The sequence below is a fragment of the Musa acuminata genome, chromosome BXJ2-2 (assembly GCF_036884655.1).
Source record: "Musa acuminata AAA Group cultivar baxijiao chromosome BXJ2-2, Cavendish_Baxijiao_AAA, whole genome shotgun sequence".
Classification (NCBI taxonomy): Eukaryota; Viridiplantae; Streptophyta; class Magnoliopsida; order Zingiberales; family Musaceae; genus Musa; species Musa acuminata.
The window spans coordinates 20,280,927-20,300,347 of record NC_088339.1 but is presented as its reverse complement, the minus strand read 5'-3'; the positions used below and the strand labels follow the sequence as shown (position 1 = coordinate 20,300,347).

The following is a 19,421-nucleotide window of genomic DNA, read 5'->3' as shown; positions in this document are numbered from 1 at the left end:
GGCCAGGGTTATTCGGGTTGAGACAGAAAGAGTTCTCCGGGAGAATCCGATTAGAGCGAGACTCGAGAAGAAACCGTGTGGGTCTGACAACACCATGCTCGATATACGGTCTCTGGTATATTAGATGGATGAGGGACTATAGGTACACGGTAACTGAGGACAAACAGGTCCAATGGATTGGATTCCCCTGTATCGTTTGGGGACTATGGCGTAGTGGCCTAGTACGTCCGTAGTCGATGAGTCGAGTGAATTATTACAGAGATAATAATTTACTGAGTTAGAAGGAGTTCTGACAGGTATGACTCACGGCCAGCTCGATATTGGGCCTAGAGGGTCACACACATATGGTAGGCATTGCCATGAATAGAGGTTCGGATATGAGATATCCGACGGAGCCCTTGTCTTATTAGATGCAGATCCAATACCCACTAGGGGAGGACCCATTAGGGTTTGACAGGGGACCTCTATAAATAGGAGGGATTCAGAGCCCCATGGGCTAGAGAGCTTTTGTTTGCCTTTTCCTATTCTCCTCTCAATCTCCACCTCAGAGTAGGTTTGAAGTTTTGAGGAGCGTCGTCGTAACCCTGTTGTGTGGATCACCGCTAGAGAGGAGGACGCTTGACCTCCTTCACCCTCTTCGAAGGATCTGCAAGGAAACATGGATATACGATCTCCCTTGGTAACACAATCTACTATATACGCAGTTTCATGTTTCGCGGATTTTTGCTTACCAATCTTCGTACAATGACAAACATCTCTTAGGGAATCGAGGATTTTGTTTTTCTTGTTCTTCCGCTGTGCATATGATGTCGCCCCCAAGGATTTCCCAATAGTGGTATTAGAGCTAGGTTGCTCGTGCGAATGATTGGTTTTGAACCGCGTGTGTTGCGTTTAGGAAGAATTTTGAGGTCAAAATTGTTGACGCAAAAACAAGGAAGGGCAGCAATAGTTATTGCCCTCGATCTGCGTGCGTGTAGCGCAGCCGAAGGCGGGCAACACAGGGGCTGCGTCTGCTGCAGCCGGACGGGGGCCTGCTTGCAGCAGGCTTGCTGCCGGCGGGGCTGGCAGCCCACGGGCAGAGGCGCCGCAGGGCAGCGGCGCCCGCCGCCACTGCTCCTGCGGGCGAAACCCCCCCTAAGGGGCGGTCGCCTGGTGAGATAGCACCGCCTGCGTGCTAGTCATAGGTGCCCAGCAAGTCAATCACATGAGTGATGGCACGTGTGACTTAATATAGAATCTTTTTGCTTATTATATTTTGGCATATATCACTTTATAACTATTGCATAAATGCATACATATATTGTGATGTCCTTGAATTTGTGCAATGGGAATCGGATCGTGATGAGATCACGATAGTGAGTTCGATTCACCTTTAAACACATATCCTAAATAATCCCGGTCATAGGTTACTCGAGAGGGATATCGTGATAACCAGACAGACTGGTGTGCTGTATACCCGTCCATATGATGGATGCAGCTGGTCTCATAGCTGCTTGTGTGGGGACACTAGGGATACAGTACAGGTCCTCATTGGAGAATGAGTTCACTGATTGATCCGCTTACGGAATGCTAGATGGTTGATGATGCCTTATTGTCAGACAGCGATTCCGTAGTCCTAGTGGTGTATCTGGTCCTTAGACTTGAGACACCAAGGATGTCCTGTATGAGTGCTCCACTCTTTGATACCAGACTTATAGGTTTGGCTGTCCCAGATTTAGTACAGCTGGTCATTGGGAGTGGTAGTCGACCTTACGAGGGCTATTGAGTGTCGATAGAGGATCATCCACTCTCGGCGTCATGAGAGGAATATCCCATGTGTTCTTGCTCAGACAAATCCCTGGCCAGGATCATTCGAGTTGAGAGAGAAAGAGTTCTCCGGGAGAATCCGATTAGAGCGAGACTCGAGAAGAAACCGTGTGGGTCTGACAACACCATGCTCGATATACGGTCTCTGGTATATTAGATGGATGAGGGACTATAGGTACACGGTAACTTATGATAGATAGGTTTAATGGATTGGATTCCATGTATCATCTGGGGACTATGGCGTAGTGGCCTAGTACGTCCGTAGTCGATGAGTCGAGTGAATTATTACAGAGATAATAATTCACTGAGTTAGAAGGAGTTCTGACAGGTATGACTCACGGCCAGCTCGATATTGGGCCTAGAGGGTCACACACATATGGTAGGCATTGCGATGAATAGAGGTTCGGATATGAGATATCTGACGGAGCCCTTGTCTTATTGGATGCAGATCCAATACCCACTAGGGGAGGACCCATTAGGGTTTGATAGGGGACCTCTATAAATAGGAGGGATTCAGAGCCCCATGGGCAAGAGAGCTTTTGTTTGCCTTTTCCAATTCTCCTCTCCATCTCCACTTCAGAGTAGGTCTGGAGTTTTGAGGAGCATCGTCGCAACCCTACTGTGTGGATCACCGCTAGAGAGGAGGACGCTTGACCTCCTTCACCCTCTCCTAAGGATCTGCAAGGAAACAGGGATATACGATCTCCCTAGGTAACACAATATACTCTATACGCAGTTTCATGTTTCGCAGATTTTTGCGTACCAATCTTCGCACGATGACGAACATTTCTTTGGGAATCGGGGATTTTATTTTTCTTGTTCTTTCGCTGCACATATGATGTCGCCCCCAAGGATTTCCCAACACTGCGGAGGCAGTGGCGCCCGAAAGGGGCGCCCACCCGCAGCGGCAGCGCTGCCAGCGGGCGTGCCGCTTGCATGCAAGGGCAGTGCCCTCGCCCCGCCGCACAGGCCGCCGCCGGCAGGGTGGCGGCGGCGGCAGCAGCGAAAAGGGGAAAGGGCATTAGGGTTTTCTGGGCAAAAGATAGTTTTGCCCCTCGGAATTTGAGAAATTCCAGTTTCTGTCTTTTGTAAATTACGAAAATACCCTTATGAATTCAGAAATTCCCTATAATGTTCCTGATTTCAGAAAATATTAATTAATTAAAAGGTTTAGTTGATTATTATTTTTTTATTATTATTATCTAGTAGTCCTACATGATGATGATTATTTATACATTTGATGTATGATGTGTGGACGGATGATCATGGACCGTGTGATGTGTGTATCTGTGATTATTATTATTGAGGTCTGCAAACCTCCATTATATTTCTCGTTTATTGTCGGCCCTGCGTGCCTATGATTAAGTTGTAATCACATGAGGAGGCACAGCGGGAGCGTGGATGCGATAGCGGGACCCACGAGACGGACGATCGTGATGCATGAAGATGCATCAAGATGTCGACGGAACCGACAAGGACGAAATGGACGATCACAGGGCATGGAGATGCACCATTGCACACATAGATCTTGATGTGAGTGATTAGTCCTACTGGCTCGGGCCTAATCATATTAGGTTGTGGTCCATGATCATCTGGTGTAATTGCTTATACGCATACTAGATATGTATATATATTTGCATGCGATGTAGATATATATTAAATATGTATATGTGTGACATGTCATATTAGGAGACCAAATTATAAAAACATCTCTCGATAATATTAAGTCGGTAAACGTGAGGCAATTAGATTGACCCACGTGGCCTTCCATCGTTATAAGTAGGAACCGATTCCCGGTGTAGGTTGAGTTGGTCGAGTCCCTCGAGACTCACCTATATCGCGATTCGCTATCTTGCTTACGACATAGAGATGTCACCAGTGACCTGAGGGCATGGTATACTTGATCGAGTCCCTCGAGGGTATATCATCAAATCAGACTCATTTTGTAACGAAGGTGTTGACTTAACCGAGCATCATGGTTGGTCAAGTCCCTCGAGGCTATGGTGATTCGGAGGCTGAACAGGACGGGAATCACAAGGAGTTGTGATCGACAAGAGTTGCCTACCTTTTAGGCTTAGTGTGATTGGTCGAGTCCCTCGAGGTTACACTAAGACGCTGATTGGATCTTGATCCCCACTAGAAGTCTGCCGGAGACTTCCGTTTCACGTGCTGAGGGTGTCGTGTGACTCGTTAGTAAAATAGTGGGAGCATATTAAGAAAGAAGTCCATATCTTGATAGTTTATTTCTTGCAAAATTTGCATGTTATTCATTTCTGTTGCATCTTTATTTTCAGAAAATGTCGCTTTCAAATCCCTTACGTGGCATACTTGATGTCAACCGCCTCATTGGTCCAAATTATACGGATTGGCTCCGTAACTTGAGAATTATTCTCACAGCGGAGAAAATCATGTACGTCCTTGATACAGTGATGCCTGCGCCCGAAGAAGGGGCAAACGAGGATGAGATCGCTCGCTACGTGAAGTACATTGATGACTCCACTCTTGCTCAGTGCTATATGTTGGGCTCTATGACTCCTGAGTTACAGAGACAACATGAAAAGATGGATGCCAGATCCATTCTCCTACATGTCCGCAAATTGTTTGAAGAACAGGGAAGGACTCAGCGATATGAGATATCTAAGAGCCTCTTCCGCGCTAGGATGACTGAGGGGACACCGGTTCAGAACCATGTCCTAAAGATGATTGAGTGGATAGAGAAACTCACAGGTCTAGGAATGGTCCTAGAGGATAACTTGTGTGTGGACATTGTGCTTCGGTCCCTACCAGATTCCTTTTCACAGTTCATAATGAATTTTAATATGAACAAGCTTGAAGTGACTCTCCCAAAGCTTCTTAATATGTTGAGGGAGGCAGAGATACTATCAAGAAAGATAAGCCAGTTCTCTGCAATGGTGAGACCAAAAGGAAAAGGAAAGCAGAAAGGTCCCTTAAGAAGGGAAAGGGCAAGGTCAAACCAGGTAAAGCAAAGGTTGCTAAGAAAGACCCAGCAAAGGACAAAGGCCAGTGCTTCCACTATGGTAAAGATGGGCACTGGAAGAGAAACTGCAAAGAGTACCTTGCAGAAAGGGCGAAACAAAAGCTTGATGAAGCTTCAGGTACATTCATGATCAGTTTCCATTTGTCAGACTCTTATGATAACATATGGGTATTGGATACCGGTAGTGCTTATCATATATGCAATTCGTTGCAGGTTCTAGCAAGGCCTAGGAGACTAGAGAGAGGCGAGATGGACCTCAAGATGGGTAATGGAGCAAAAGTTGCTGTAGTAGCTGTTGGCGAGGTCGCCCTACATCTGCCTAGTGGAGCTTTTATTGCATTAGATGCATGTTATTTTGTTCCTTCTATTATCAAAAACATTATCTCCATTTCATGTTTAACAGTTAGTGGATATAAATTTGTTTTTGAGAACAATGGTTGTTCGATATTATTAAATGATAAGATCATCATGAAAGGAACATTGCATAATGGTTTATTTATATTAGACACCACTCCACATATCATGAATGTAAATGTGTCCAAAAGGAAACGAGATGAGTTGAACAGTGCATACCTGTGGCATTGTAGGCTAGGTCACATCCATGAAAGAAGGATTCAAAAGTTGCTAAATGATGGATATCTAGATCCATTCGACTATGTGTCATATGCAACTTGTGAGCCTTGCATTCGTGGAAAACTGACCAACTCTCTATTTAGTGGAACTGGAGAGAGAGCCACTGAGTTATTGGAACTCATACATAGTGATGTATGTGGAGGTTACTTATCAACTCATCAACTCATACATACTGAGTTGTTAGAACTCATCAACTCATGCCATTGGAGGTTACTCCTACTTCATTACATTTACTGATGATTTCTCAAGGTATGGATATGTGTACTTAATGAAGTATAAGTCCGAGGCCTTTGAGAAATTCAGAGAGTATAAGAATGAGGTGGAAAATCAGATTGGAAAGAGTATCAAAACTCTTCGATCAGATCGAGGAGATGAGTACTTAAGTACAGAGTTCACTTAGTTCCTCAAGGACCATGGGATATTATCCCAATGGACACCTCCTTATACACCTCAGCTCAATGGTGTCTCTAAAAGGAGAAATCGTACATTATTAGATATGGTACGATCCATGATGAGTTTCGCTGACCTACCCATCTTATTCTGGGGATATGCCCTAGAAACCGCAGCTTACCTTCTGAACAGAGTTCCAACTAAGTCGGTAGTGTCTACACCATATGAGATATGGAAAGGGAAGAAGCATGATCTTAAGGTTGTTAAGATTTGGGGCTGCCCTGCACATGTTAAAAGACACAACCCCGATAAGTTAGAATCAAGGACAGAGCGATGTAAATTTGTGGGATACCCCAAGGAAACTTGTGTGTATTATTTCTATTATCTCGAGGACCAAAAGGTCTTTGTAGCTAAGAGAGCAGTGTTCCTTGAGAAGGAACACATTCTTGGCGGAGATAATGGGAGAATGATAGAATTGAGCGAGGTTGGAGAACCAAGCTCAAGCACCACTCTACAGCCCGAGTCTGTTCAGGTACCTAATACACAAGTTTCAACTTTACGCAGATCTGATAGAGTATCCCATCCTCATGAGAGATATGTGGGACATATTAGAGGAGAGGATACAGAGGATATTGATCCTCGGACCTACGAGGAGGCTATTATGAGTATAGAATCCGGGAAGTGGCAAGAAGCCATGAATTCTGAGATGGATTCTATGTACTCCAATAAGGTTTGGAACCTAGTTGATGCGCCCGAAGGTATTGTACCCATCGGTTGCAAGTGGATCTTTAAGAAAAAGATCGGAGTAGATGGAAAGGTAGAGACCTATAAAGCAAGGCTAGTGGCTAAGGGGTATCGTCAAAGGCAAGGTGTTGACTATGACGAAACCTTCTCACCCGTAGCAATGCTAAAATCCATCATAATTCTATTGGCTATTGCAGCACACTATGATTATGAGATCTGACAGATGGATGTGAAAACCGTATTCCTCAATGAGAACCTCGAGGAGGAGGTGTATATGATGCAACCTGAGGGATACGTGTCCAAGAACTATCCAGATAAGGTGTGTAGGTTGCTTAGATCCATTTATGGATTAAAGCAAGCTTCCCGAAGTTGGAATATAAGATTTGATGAGGCAATCAGATCTTATGACTTTGTTAAGAACGAAGATGAGCCTTGTGTATACAGAAAGGTAAGTGGGAGCGCTATCACCTTTTTGGTGTTATATGTGAATGACATCATGATCACTGGGAATGACGTCGGAATGCTATCCACAGTAAAGACTTGGTTATCTAGACACTTCTCCATGAAGGACTTAGGGGAAGCATCCTATATTTTGGGGATTAGAATCTATAAAGATAGATCCAAGAGGATGCTTGGCTTGTCCCAGTCCAGGTACATAGAAACCATTATCAAAAGGTTTGGCATGGAAAATTCCAAGAGAGGTCTCATACCGATGAGACATGGGATATCGCTTTCTACGAGTATGTCCCCAAAGACTCCAGAAGAAAGGGCGAACATGGATATGATACCTTATGCCTCAGCAATAGGGTCTATCATGTATGCCATGCTATGTACTAGGCCTGATATAGCGCATGCTCTGAGTGTCAAGAGCAGGTATCAGGCGGATCCAGGCTTGGAGCACTAGAAAGCAGTAAAGTGTATCCTTAAGTACTTGAGAAGGACTAAGGATCTTTTACTAGTATATAGAGGTAATATCCTTAAGGTTGAAGGCTACACTGACTCAAGTTTTCAGTCTGATGTCGATGATAGCAAGTTGAATTCAGGGTATGTGTACACCTTGAATGGAGGAGCAGTGTGCTGGAAGAGTTCCAAGCAAGATACCACTGCTGACTCGACCACAGAGGCGGAGTACATTGCTGTATCAGATGCAGCAAAGGAGGGAGTTTGGGTGAAGAAGTTCATCACAAATTTGGGAGTCGTGCCGGGTAGCGAAGAGCCGATCTCCCTATATTGCAACAACGGGGCGATTGCTCAAGCAAAGGAACCTATGTCTCATCAGAAATCTAAGCATGTTCTGAGGAAGTTCTACCTTATCAGAGATATCGTGACCCGAGGAGATGTAGTAGTGGAAAGAGTTCCATCCGAAGATAACATTGCAGATCCACTAACAAAGCCGTTGTCTCATATTTGTTTTGAGCATCACAGGGGTCTGATGGGAATCAGACACATAGGTGATTGGCTTTAGGTCAAGTGGAAAATTGCTAGTCATAGGTGCCCAGCAAGCCAATCACGTGAGTGATGGCACGTGTGACTTAATATAGAATCTTTTTGCGTATTATATTTTGGCATATATCACTTTATAACTATTGCATAAATGCATACATATATTGTGATGTCCTTGGATTTGTGCAATGGGAATCGGATCGTGATGAGATCACGATAGTGAGATCGATTCACCTTTAAACACATATCCTAAATAATCCCGGTCATAGGTTACTCGAGAAGGATATCGTGATAACTAGACACACTGGTGTGCTGTATACCCGTCCATATGATGGATGCAGCTGGTCTCATAGCTGCTTGTGTGGGGACACTAGGGATACAATACAGTTGCTAATTGGAGAATGAGTTCACTGATTGATCCGCTTACGGAATGCTGGATGGTTTATGATGCCTTATTGTCAGACAGCGATTCCGTAGTCCTAGTGGTGTATCTGGTCCTTAGACTTGAGACACCAAGGATGTCCTGTATGAGTGCTCTACTCTTTGATACCAGACTTATAGGTTTGGCTGTCCCAGATCTAGTACAGCTAGTCATTAGGAGTGATAGTCGACCTTACGAGGGCTATTGAGTGTCGATAGAGGATCATCCACTCTCGACGTCATGAGAGGAATATCCCATGTGTTCTTGCTCAGACAAATCCCTGGTCAGGGTCATTCGGGTTGAGAGAGAAAGAGTTCTCCAGGAGAATCCGATTAGAGCGAGACTCGAGAAGAAACCGTGTGGGTTTGATAACACCATGCTCGATATACGGTCTCTGGTATATTAGATGGATGAGGGACTATAGGTACACGGTAACTGAGGACAGACAGGTCCAATGGATTGGATTCCCCTGTATCGTCTGGGAACTACGGCGTAGTGGCCTAGTACGTCCGTAGTCGATGAGTCGAGTGAATTATTACAGAGATAATAATTCACTGAGTTAGAAAGAGTTCTGACAGGTATGACTCACGGCCAGAACGATATTGGGCCTAGAGGGTCACACACATATGGTAGGCATTACGATAAATAGAGGTTCGAATATGAGATATCCGACGAAGCCCTTGTCTTATTGGATGCAGATCCAATACCCACTAGGGGAGGACCCATTAGGGTTTGACAGGGGACCTCTATAAATAGGAGGGATTCAGAGCCCCATGGGCAAGAGAGCTTTTGTTTGTCTTTTCCTATTCTCCTCTCCATCTCCACCTCAGAGTAGGTCTGGAGTTTTGATGAGCGTCGTCGTAACCCTGCTGTGTGGATCACCGCTAGAGAGGAGGACGCTTGACCTCCTTCACCCTCTCCTAAGGATCTGTAATGAAACAGGGATATACGATCTCCCTAGGTAACACAATCTACTCTATACGCGGTTTCATGTTTCGCGGATTTTTGCGTACCAATCTTCGCACGACGACGAACATCTCTTTGGGAATCAGGGATTTTGTTTTTCTTGTTCTTCGGCTGCGCATATGATGTCACCCCCAAGGATTTCCCAACAACGATCACCCTTGTGGGTGGCACTATGCCAGCAAGCGCGGTGCCTGTGTAACATCCCATTAGTCCCACATCGGAAGTGGGCAATGTGTATGATTAGCTTATAAGGGGCTAATGAGTGTACTATGTTAACTCCCGCTTAAGCATTTTGGTCCGTGGTTGAAGGACCAAAATGGAGTTATTGGCCAGTTGGCTCATCAGACTCGGGTCGTGACATTTGGTATCAAAGCCAACCCAGAATTTGGGCAGGGTGAGAGGGCTTAGTAGGTAAGGGCTACCCATGGATGGAGTCAGAGAACTCATCACAGCGTGGAGCCACCACTGAGTTAATCCTCACATGCAGATAATGTAACATCCCATTAGTCCCACATCGGAAGTGGGCAATGTGTATGATTAGCTTATAAGGGGTTGATGAGTGTACTACGTTAACTCTCGCTTAAGCATTTTGGTCCGTGGTTGAAGGACCAAAATGGAGTTATTGACCAGTTGGCTCATTAGACACGGATCGTGACAGCCTGCGGGCGACGTTGCTCATGTGATTGGGAGCCTCGACGGGCGGGCGCCCCGGCACTACCACCCTTACAGGCGGCATTGCTCGCGAGCGTAGCACCCGCAAGGGCAATCGCCTGCATGGACTACTCACAGGTGCAGTGCCAGTAGTTGTCGGCCGCACGCATAGGCGGCTTACCTGTGGCTACTGCTGCAGGCGATTGCACACACGCAGATGGCAGCAAGCTGCCATTTGCAAGGGCAGCAATAGCTGCTGCTGTTGCTGCCCTTTCTCGCTTTTACGTCAACAATTTTAACGTCAAAAGCTTCTCCAAAACATAACGCATGCAGTTCAAAACTAATTTTTCGCATGAACAACCTAGCTCTGATACCACTGTAGGGAAATCTTATGGGGCATCACATACACAATGGAAGAATATAAAAATAAATATTAGATATATCTATCGGATTCCCTTGTGTCATCTAGGGATTGCAGCGTAGTGGCCTAGTACGTCTACAGTTGATGAATCGAGTGAATTATTTGAAAGATAATAATTCATTGAAACAAAAGGAGTTTTGACAAGTATGACTCACGACCAACTTGATATTGGGCCTAGAGGATCATACACAGATGGTAGGCATTGCGATGAGGAGAGGTTCAAATATGAGATATCCGTCGGAGCCCATATCTTATTGGATATACAATAAGCCCATGAATTATTGGATCCTATAGATGAGATCCAAAAAGAACCAATGAGAGATTATTGGATAGAGATCTACTAATCTAAGAGGCTTGGGTAGTTAGATAGAGATCTAATACTCAATAAGGCATGATCGATTAGGGTTAAATTAACAGGAGGCATCTATAAATAGGAGGGAACCAAACACCCATAGGTTAGAGGTTTTCTTGGTTGCCACCTCCTATTCTCCTCTCCCCTTTTCCTCCTTAGATAGCAAGTGTGGAACATTGTCGCAACCTTGCTGTGTGGATCACCGCTAGAGAGGAGGATGCTTGACCTCCTTTATCCTCTCTTACAGATCTGTAGGGATTCAAGGATATACGATCTCCCTAGGTAAAATATAATATTTTATATACGTAGTTTTTGATTTTGTGGATTTTGTATATCAATCTTCACACGACGACGAACACTTTTTTGGGAAATATGAGAATTTTGTTTTCTATTCTTCCGTTGCACATGTAATGTCGCCCCTAGATTTCCCTACATGTTATGCCACCACATGTAGCAATGATATCGCCTAATACAGTTGTTGCCCATGGTAGCTATCGCCACACGTAACGCCATCACTTCCCTCTGTAGCAACCGACAATAACACTTCTTGTGCTACCACATGTAGTTGACATTATTGCACCATCATTGTGTGCAGCACCACCTACATCAACACCACCCAAGGTAATTGTTGCCCACGATGACAAACTACCCTCAATAGTGCTTCTGTCGACGGTAAGCTATTGATAGTAGCCCGTCAAATAAATACAGGCAACATACTTCTAACGTAATTTCATCCATGTTACAAGCAGGTGAGGAATACTAAGGAATAATTTCAAAGATAAGATAGACAAGCATCGTACAGTCAAAATCAAATAACACTTTTTTCATAAGTGAATGATGCTATTAAATAGATCTAAATACAAAATATATCTGATATACTTTTATGATCAAAGATATTTGATTTTAAAACATGACTCCATATTAATTGTAAATATAAAAACTATAATTATAATATTTTATGAAAAATATTAATATCAGAAATTGAAATCAAATAATGATATATCAAAGATTATGATAGCAAACTTTTTAATATTATTAAAAAAATCTTTATATGATAGGCAAATATACTATCGTCAGATTTGAAAGAAATAATAATGTTTATTTGTTAGGAGAACTAACCCATATTTTCTTATTTTTCATAGGATCACTATAAGGAGAGACGTGAGAAGATATGTAATCTCTCAACGTATAACTTAACATCACCTATTAAGTTCCTAAGAGGTCTTATTTATTTATAGACAAGAGAAGAGAGTTCGGGATAAGTAATTAAGAAAATATCTTACATGAAAGATTTTTAAGAAATTCTAATCAAATCTAATTAAATATATAATATATTATATCATATAGGATCATGTAATAAAAAACATTAATGCTAATCAAATAGAATTATCTAATTATAATATATATATAGATCTCCTTGGAACATATTCATACCATCGACAATAAATATTGTCTTGTTGTCACACTTTCAAGACAGTAAGTTTTGATTCTGTGTGTTCTGTTATTTCTCCTTGCTCCATTGATTTCATGCTGATGCCAAAGCTTAGCTCTCACAAATGTGTGTAAATATTTATGCTAATCATGTTGTGCCTTTTCTTACCGGGTGATATTTAATGCTTTAACATCTTCCAAACCCATTCGAGGCCATTTGGTGAAACAAATTAAGGTTAAGTCTTGTTGTCATTAACTCTTAAATTCATTAAGAAATGCATGAAATTGCAGAAGGTTGGTGACATTCTTTGTGTTGGGTTGAGGTATTTTTCATGCTTATTTTATATTTATTATTTTTGAAAATTTTCAACTCTTAAAAGTCTCCTTGGAATTCCTACTTAGAATTTTGACGCTGTCCAAATTCAGATGGTAATAAAAAAAGGTATTTTTAATTTATCCTCTATAAATTTAATTTTAACATATATATAATTGTATGATTGATATCTAAGTTGATGTTTGTATATTACTAAGAGCCGATATTAGTTGACAGTCAAAAGTGTCGATAACTCTGTGTAGATAGCGCACCAAAGTAGCACGTGTGCCAAGTTTATTTCCGAGGACTAAATAATAATAATAATAATAATAATAACATCGGATTGGTGTCTAACATGGTTCAGTTGGACCGGACCGGATTGGACCAGAACCGGAGTGGAGGCCACATCGAGCTGTTAAGTAGCTGTTTAGGGTTTCCTCTCGGCTTCTCGTGGTGTTCAGCGGCGCTTCCGAGCTCTCTCGAGAGGCGGCGAAGCGAGGCGGCCGAGATCCGGAAAAATGGTTCGTTTCGTTTCTCATCTTTTCCCGTGGCTTGATGAATTGCTTGTTGGTGTTTGCCTGCATATCTAGGGTTCATAGATCAATCCTTCGTGTTGGTAATTTCTTATGCCCGGAAAAGCGTCGACATGCAGTGGTTAATATATTGATCTCAGTAGGTTTGCATAGTTTTAGTGCCTACATTTTACAATGTAAGGGTTATATAGCTGATTTGACGTGAATCTGTGCAGTTTTAGATGGATTAATGTTTCTGGTATGTGCCTTTGGGGATGTTGGTGGGCACTGATTATTGAATATCATGTTTCATGCACTCTGAAAGCATATTTTTCAGTTGAAAACCTTTGTTCACTTGTCTGCATCTTGAATACTTCGTGATGAAGATTTTTTGTTGTGGCTAAGATTTGATAAAGCTATGATTGGCAATCCTATATATTTTCTCTCTTTAACTTTGGTTTAGGAGCTGTCTTGTGGTAGTTTGGTACTGGATGGCTGTTGCCACCCTAGTTTTGATATGGTGCGCGAGGGCTCCAAGGAGACTAACGAAACGACACCAGTTCTAGACATGCAAACTGTCAAGGATCAGACGAAAACAATACGCTGGATTTGTAGATATCAAAGATCCCTAGCAAACAGGAACCTGTGACTTCTGTTTAGTCTTGTGGTGTCGTTTTGGCCTCACAAGGCACAGATTGGAAGTTTGATTGCTCCATGAGATGATTGTTTACAGAGCGGTGCTTGTCAAGAACCATGACAGGCCTTGATGGACTATTTTTTTAGAACTAGGCCAGTCATTTTTTTCTGCTTTCTAGGTGTCCATCAATATACATCCTAATTCTTCATGAAATACATGATCGTTCACTCTTTTTCTTGCTTGTTGGACTTAGTTTCATTTGATGCACTTCAGGCCAGGGGATTGAAGAAGCATCTGAAGAGGCTCAATGCCCCAAGGCACTGGATGCTAGACAAGCTTGGTGGAGCTTTTGTAAGTTAAAAATCTTTTCCTTGAAGTGCTTCATCTTGTTTCATTTGTTTATGCAGTTGTCTGAGTACCAGATTTTATTATCTACTAGGCTCCCAAACCATCATCTGGCCCTCATAAAGCCAGGGAATGCTTGCCCTTGATTCTTATTTTAAGAAACAAGCTGAAATATGCTCTAACATACCGTGAAGTCATTGCTATACTGATGCAACGCCATGTGATGGTGGATGGAAAAGTCAGGACCGACAAGACTTACCCAGCTGGTTTCATGGGTATGCAGTCAACCCTATTTTGATGTAATATGCTTAGCTGTTTTTCCAGTATTGGTTTTGTTTACCCTAAAATCACTTTGTTATATTTAATTACATCTAGTTTATGATGTAGTGCATCTTCATTATGTTTATTTTGGTAGATTTTTTTTGTAAAATTGTCTGAAATCTGCAGATGTTGTTTCAATCCCCAAGACAAATGAGAACTTCCGCCTTCTTTATGACACCAAGGGACGCTTCCGTCTACATTCGATAAGGGATGAAGAATCCAAGGTCTGTAGACATTATAGTTTATTCTTTAATAAATTGTTTGTTGAACTGCTCACACCAAATTTTGATTTTAACTTCTTCTATAGAAGAAAATTGCCTGTCGAAGATTAGTCACGTCTCTTGTGAATTCTTATTATTGGTCTACTTGTCAACTATGTTTCGTATGTTTTGAAACAATAATAGTTCTATGTTATATGAATGTGTAATGGATATTATATGGTTTGAAACAACTATTTCAACTGCTAAAACTTGTAATGGATAATATCACTAGTTATATGAAGGTAAAATCATTGGCATGCCTTTAAGGATCAATTTTCTGCTATATGAAAATCTAATATGTGAATATAAATGATAATTAGTTCTTGAGATCTTTTACTGTGTTAAAAAAGCCTTTTTTTTCTACTCCACAGTTCAAGCTTTGCAAGGTTCGTTCTGTCCAGTTTGGACAGAAGGGCATTCCCTACCTGAACACTTATGATGGTCGTACCATTCGCTACCCTGACCCTCTTATCAAGGCCAATGACACCATCAAGCTTGATTTGGAGACCAACAAGATTGTGGACTTCATCAAGTTTGATGTTGGAAATGTTGTCATGGTGACTGGTGGGAGAAATACCGGTCGTGTCGGTGTGATTAAGAACAGAGAGAAGCACAAGGGGAGCTTCGAGACCATCCACGTCCAAGATGCCACTGGCCATGAATTTGCAACTCGCATGGGCAACGTCTTTACCATTGGTAAGGGCACGAAGCCATGGGTGTCACTTCCCAAAGGCAAGGGTATCAAGCTCAGCATCATTGAGGAAGCAAGAAAGCGCTTGGCTGCTGCCAGTGCAACTGCCACTGCTTAGACCTGCTCTGCGACCACCGGAATTTTTGTTTTATGGTTTGTTATTTGCTGCGGAAAGGGATGGTCATGACAACTCGAATTTGGACCCTTTTTCTTTTCTTATTACTTGCATGCCAATTTCCCTTTGGATGATTAGTAGAAAATGAGATGTTTGTCATGGTTGTAGTTTCATGAGCAGGGTTATTTTAAGTTTCACCATTTTGCTCAAAGCTGGCAAATATTACTGCATGTCTCAGAATTTTATTCTTCAAACAACAGAGCTTTGCACCAGCCAACAAGTCTCTCTTCTTTTCTCTTCTCATTCTTCATTCCACTTCTTTTCTCTTCTCATTCTTCGTTCCATTCCATTCTTTCTTGATGTAGAAATTATTGAAATTATGAGGGAGTCGTGTGTATTGATCCTTCTTATTTTGTATCCTTATATTCTTGATCTTACTCCAAAATTGTTCTGTCAGAGATTAGAGCAACAGAAAGGAAACCACCTCCATTTCGCTATAATATTTCATCTTGCTAATTGCTATGTATATACTGACACTTGTATTTATATAAAAATTATATAATGATGTTCTGCAGTTCTACAGTTACAAATGTCTGATGGAGAGAGAGAGAGAGAGAGAGAGAGATCCCATAGAGAGGGTAAGGAGGGGTATATGACTTCCTTGCAGTGGCAAAATATTCTCTTAGGGGTTAAGAGAGAGAGAGAGAGAGCTCCCATAGAAAGGCTGAGAGGAGGGTCTAGGACTTCCTGACAATATCAAAATATTCTCTTTAAGAGAGAGAGAGAGAGAGAGAGAGAGAGAGAGAGAATATGACAAGAACTGGGTCCAGAGTTGTCACAAAGATTTGCTTTGGAGTTAATATCTTTCCTAGGCTATAAATCACAAAATATTCTCTCTTAAGGGTTAAGAGAGAGAGAGAGAGAGCATGTGACAAGAACTGGGTCCAGATTTGTCACAAAGATTTGCTTTGGAGTTAATAATTCTTACATTGCAAAATATATTTCCTAGGCTATTTCCACCCTCAAGACAAATCCACATGTCTTGAAACTTCACAGAAGACATGGCTGCTGTCTGATGATGCTGAGAGAATTCCATCTCAGTTCTGCAATTGTCTCTTCCACTGTTGTTCCTTCGCCACATATCATGATCTTTACAGAATTAGGTAAGAAATAAAATGATCTCAAAGGCTGTGGAATATAGTAGGGATATATGATGCACACCATCGGCAATGCTTTCCCAGGGGTTAAGATAAAAGTAATGCATGGAAATTTGGCCATATCGCAAAAGTAGATGCACACCTTTGATGTTGGCACAGATGCTACCTTTGGTGGCAGCAAGTGGTGTGGGAATGGCATCATCACCCACAAAGATACCACATCATAGTTCCTTTCAGTTTCTAGAGGAGTCTTGGAAGGACAACGCATCCATCGGAGAGGCCGAGTCTGGGCCAAAAAGAATCCAGCCATGGATGGTGGCCATGTGGGAAGTCAAAAAGGATTTGGAACACTGATGATGATGCCTAGTGGTATATAAATTTATGGAGTTACATCTTGTACAAGTATCTATATACTCCCATCTCAGGAACATTCATAGATAGAAAGGCATGGAAATTTAATTATATGGAAATACCTCAAGTGCATGCATGCTCTGAATTTGAGCGCTCTTACAAATCAACTACTACTCACACACCTATGCCAACTGTACAGATGTGGATTGATCTCAGGGGGGAGTATTTGTGAAGTAGAATTGTGATGATTTAGTGAGATGGTTGGTAACTTCATTTGGATGTAATCTCATGCTCTCCTTTGATTTGTTGCTTTCATGAGTTGACTTTTAGCATGGCTTTGAGTCACCTGATCCTGCTTCCTGTTTGCCAAAAGGAGTCAACCTATCACCGCTGAATGATCAGTAGAGCAAGTTCTGCTCCACGCAAACCCCCACCAGAGACATGATGTATTTTATTTGTCTTCATCGTTGCCCGAGGGATAATATTTGGTGAATATATGATGATGGTATCGAAGCGAAAGATCCCAGTTTGTTATATCAACAATATAGAAATGTAGATTATGTCTCGACTACCGATTTGAATAAGATTAATTATAAATTATTTATTATAATTATATTAAGATTCTTATATTTTTGAAAATAAAATATTTAATCTTACTTAGTAATAAATCGAAGTGAAATAGAATTGCTCAATAAATATATATTTTTTTAATAAATATAAAAAATTCACGAACTAGAAGTTAGATTAATCCTCTGTTTTTGGATTAACTTGGAACATTATTTACATGATAAAACAAAGCAACAACAAAAGCTGCAGCGTCAATACAATACACCGAAATCCGACTCGATAAGCTCGACTCCATTGACTGACCCAAGCATCGTACTTGAAGGGCCACTCTGATAAAGGAAAGGTATATACTACATGACGCTGCAAGCATTGGCATTCTCTTCGCTGAAGATGTAGCAAGAGCCGGGGGCGGCCGTGGAGTAGACACAGTTGCCGTGCTGCATCGGCGCCGCCGGGTGGTACGCTCCGCCGTAGTTGTTGCTCGGATGCACCGAGCTGTAGCTCACCACGTAAGATGGCAGCTGTGAGGTGCTGTAGAAGGGAAGGTTAAGTGCCGGTGGGATCGCAAGGCCGCCTGCTGCTTTCTTGCCGAACTCTTGTGGAGGCCCTCCGGTTCCACCAGGATTGCCAACGCCTCCACTGTTGTTGATGTTGTTGTTGTTTGCGTTGTGGCTCTTCTTCCCCTTCTTCTTGCCGCCACCTGCATTGGTGGGGGCAGCCTTCTCCGTTCCATTCGGTTTCTCCTGCGCCGGAGGCGGCTCCTTGTCGTCGCTCTTCGGGGATTCCCCCTCTGGCTTATCGGGAACTTCGGGGGAGCTCTCGTCGCCGGAGGAGCTTTGATCGTTCTCGGGGACCTCCGGTGGCACATTTGGCTTGCCATCACTCTTGTTCTTGCTCTTCTTTTTCTTCTTCTTCTTCTTCTTCTTGCCACCCCCGCCCCCACCGGCGTTCTCATCCGGCAGCGGCTCGGGCCAGAGCTCGGCATGCTTCCCCGACTTGGTGAGCTTCTTTACGAGGGTCTCCGCAGCCACGTTTCCGATCACCACAACCTTGTGCTGCTGCGGGCCGAAGCTAATCCTGTAAACCCCTGAGGAACACATGTTCATGTCTACAGTGAGAGACTGAGGAGAGAGAGAGAGAGAGAGAGACAGAGGTGTTGGACAAAACCTTCCATGTTTAGGATTCTCTTCACCTCCCTCTTGCAGCCTTCACAGTGGGTGGAGACCTTCAAGGCCAAAGTCTGTAGCATCACCAAAGAACCAGCTTCACTTCTCAGAGTCCATGCAAAGGAAAGAAGCAGAGGAGAGTGAGAAGGAAGAGATGAGGTAGTAATACCTGGTATTTCAGTGGTTCAGGACCTTCTTCGGCTGCAGCCATGGGGAGAGAGAGCAGAGGGGGAGGAAGAAGAGTTTGGCGGTGGGGAATCAAAGCTGGCGGAGACCAAAGGAAAAGGGGGGGTGGGGAGTGGAACAGGGGGAGGGGAGTGGAAGAGTGTGGGCCGTGGAGGAGGAATGAAGCAACTCCATATGGATTGTAACCTGAGATTGGATTTTAAGGACCACCACCTGTTACTGTGAAACGAATCTCATAGGTTAAAGCACTCATGATCTTTATTCTCTTTTCCTTTTGTTGTTAAATCTCACCAATTTTCTACCATCATCAGTACTACAGAACAAAAAAAAAAAAGAGGTAAAACAATAAATACTTCGATTTGGATTTACCTTCATTTTGTGATGATCCACTCATCTCATCAATCCTAACCTTGGAGATTAACCTCAAAAAGATAGTGACAAGATGGCTATTTCATTTGTTAATCACTCTATCAGAATTCCAAATGATAAGGCAAAAGAATTATCATTCCAAGTTTAATCTGTTCTACCAGATGGCCAACAGACA

General features: G+C 42.6%; 2 protein-coding genes across 2 annotated transcripts; one reads left to right on the top strand and one right to left on the bottom strand.

Annotated features, from left to right (window-relative positions):
- The first annotated feature begins 12,951 nt into the window (after positions 1-12,951).
- On the top strand, positions 12,952-15,623 carry LOC135605266 (small ribosomal subunit protein eS4). The gene is made up of 5 exons (XM_065095151.1): positions 12,952-13,090; positions 13,992-14,069; positions 14,158-14,338; positions 14,511-14,608; positions 15,016-15,623. Exons 1-5 carry the CDS (start codon positions 13,088-13,090, stop codon positions 15,451-15,453), a joined length of 798 nt encoding a protein of 265 aa, XP_064951223.1. The 5' UTR covers positions 12,952-13,087; the 3' UTR covers positions 15,454-15,623.
- Positions 15,624-17,875: 2,252 nt separating this feature from the next.
- Positions 17,876-18,902, bottom strand: LOC135604791 (heavy metal-associated isoprenylated plant protein 35-like). The gene is made up of 3 exons (XM_065094443.1): positions 18,861-18,902; positions 18,693-18,765; positions 17,876-18,612 (listed from the first exon to the last, which is right to left on the bottom strand). Exons 1-3 carry the CDS (start codon positions 18,900-18,902, stop codon positions 17,876-17,878), a joined length of 852 nt encoding a protein of 283 aa, XP_064950515.1.
- Between the last annotated feature and the right edge of the window lie 519 nt (positions 18,903-19,421).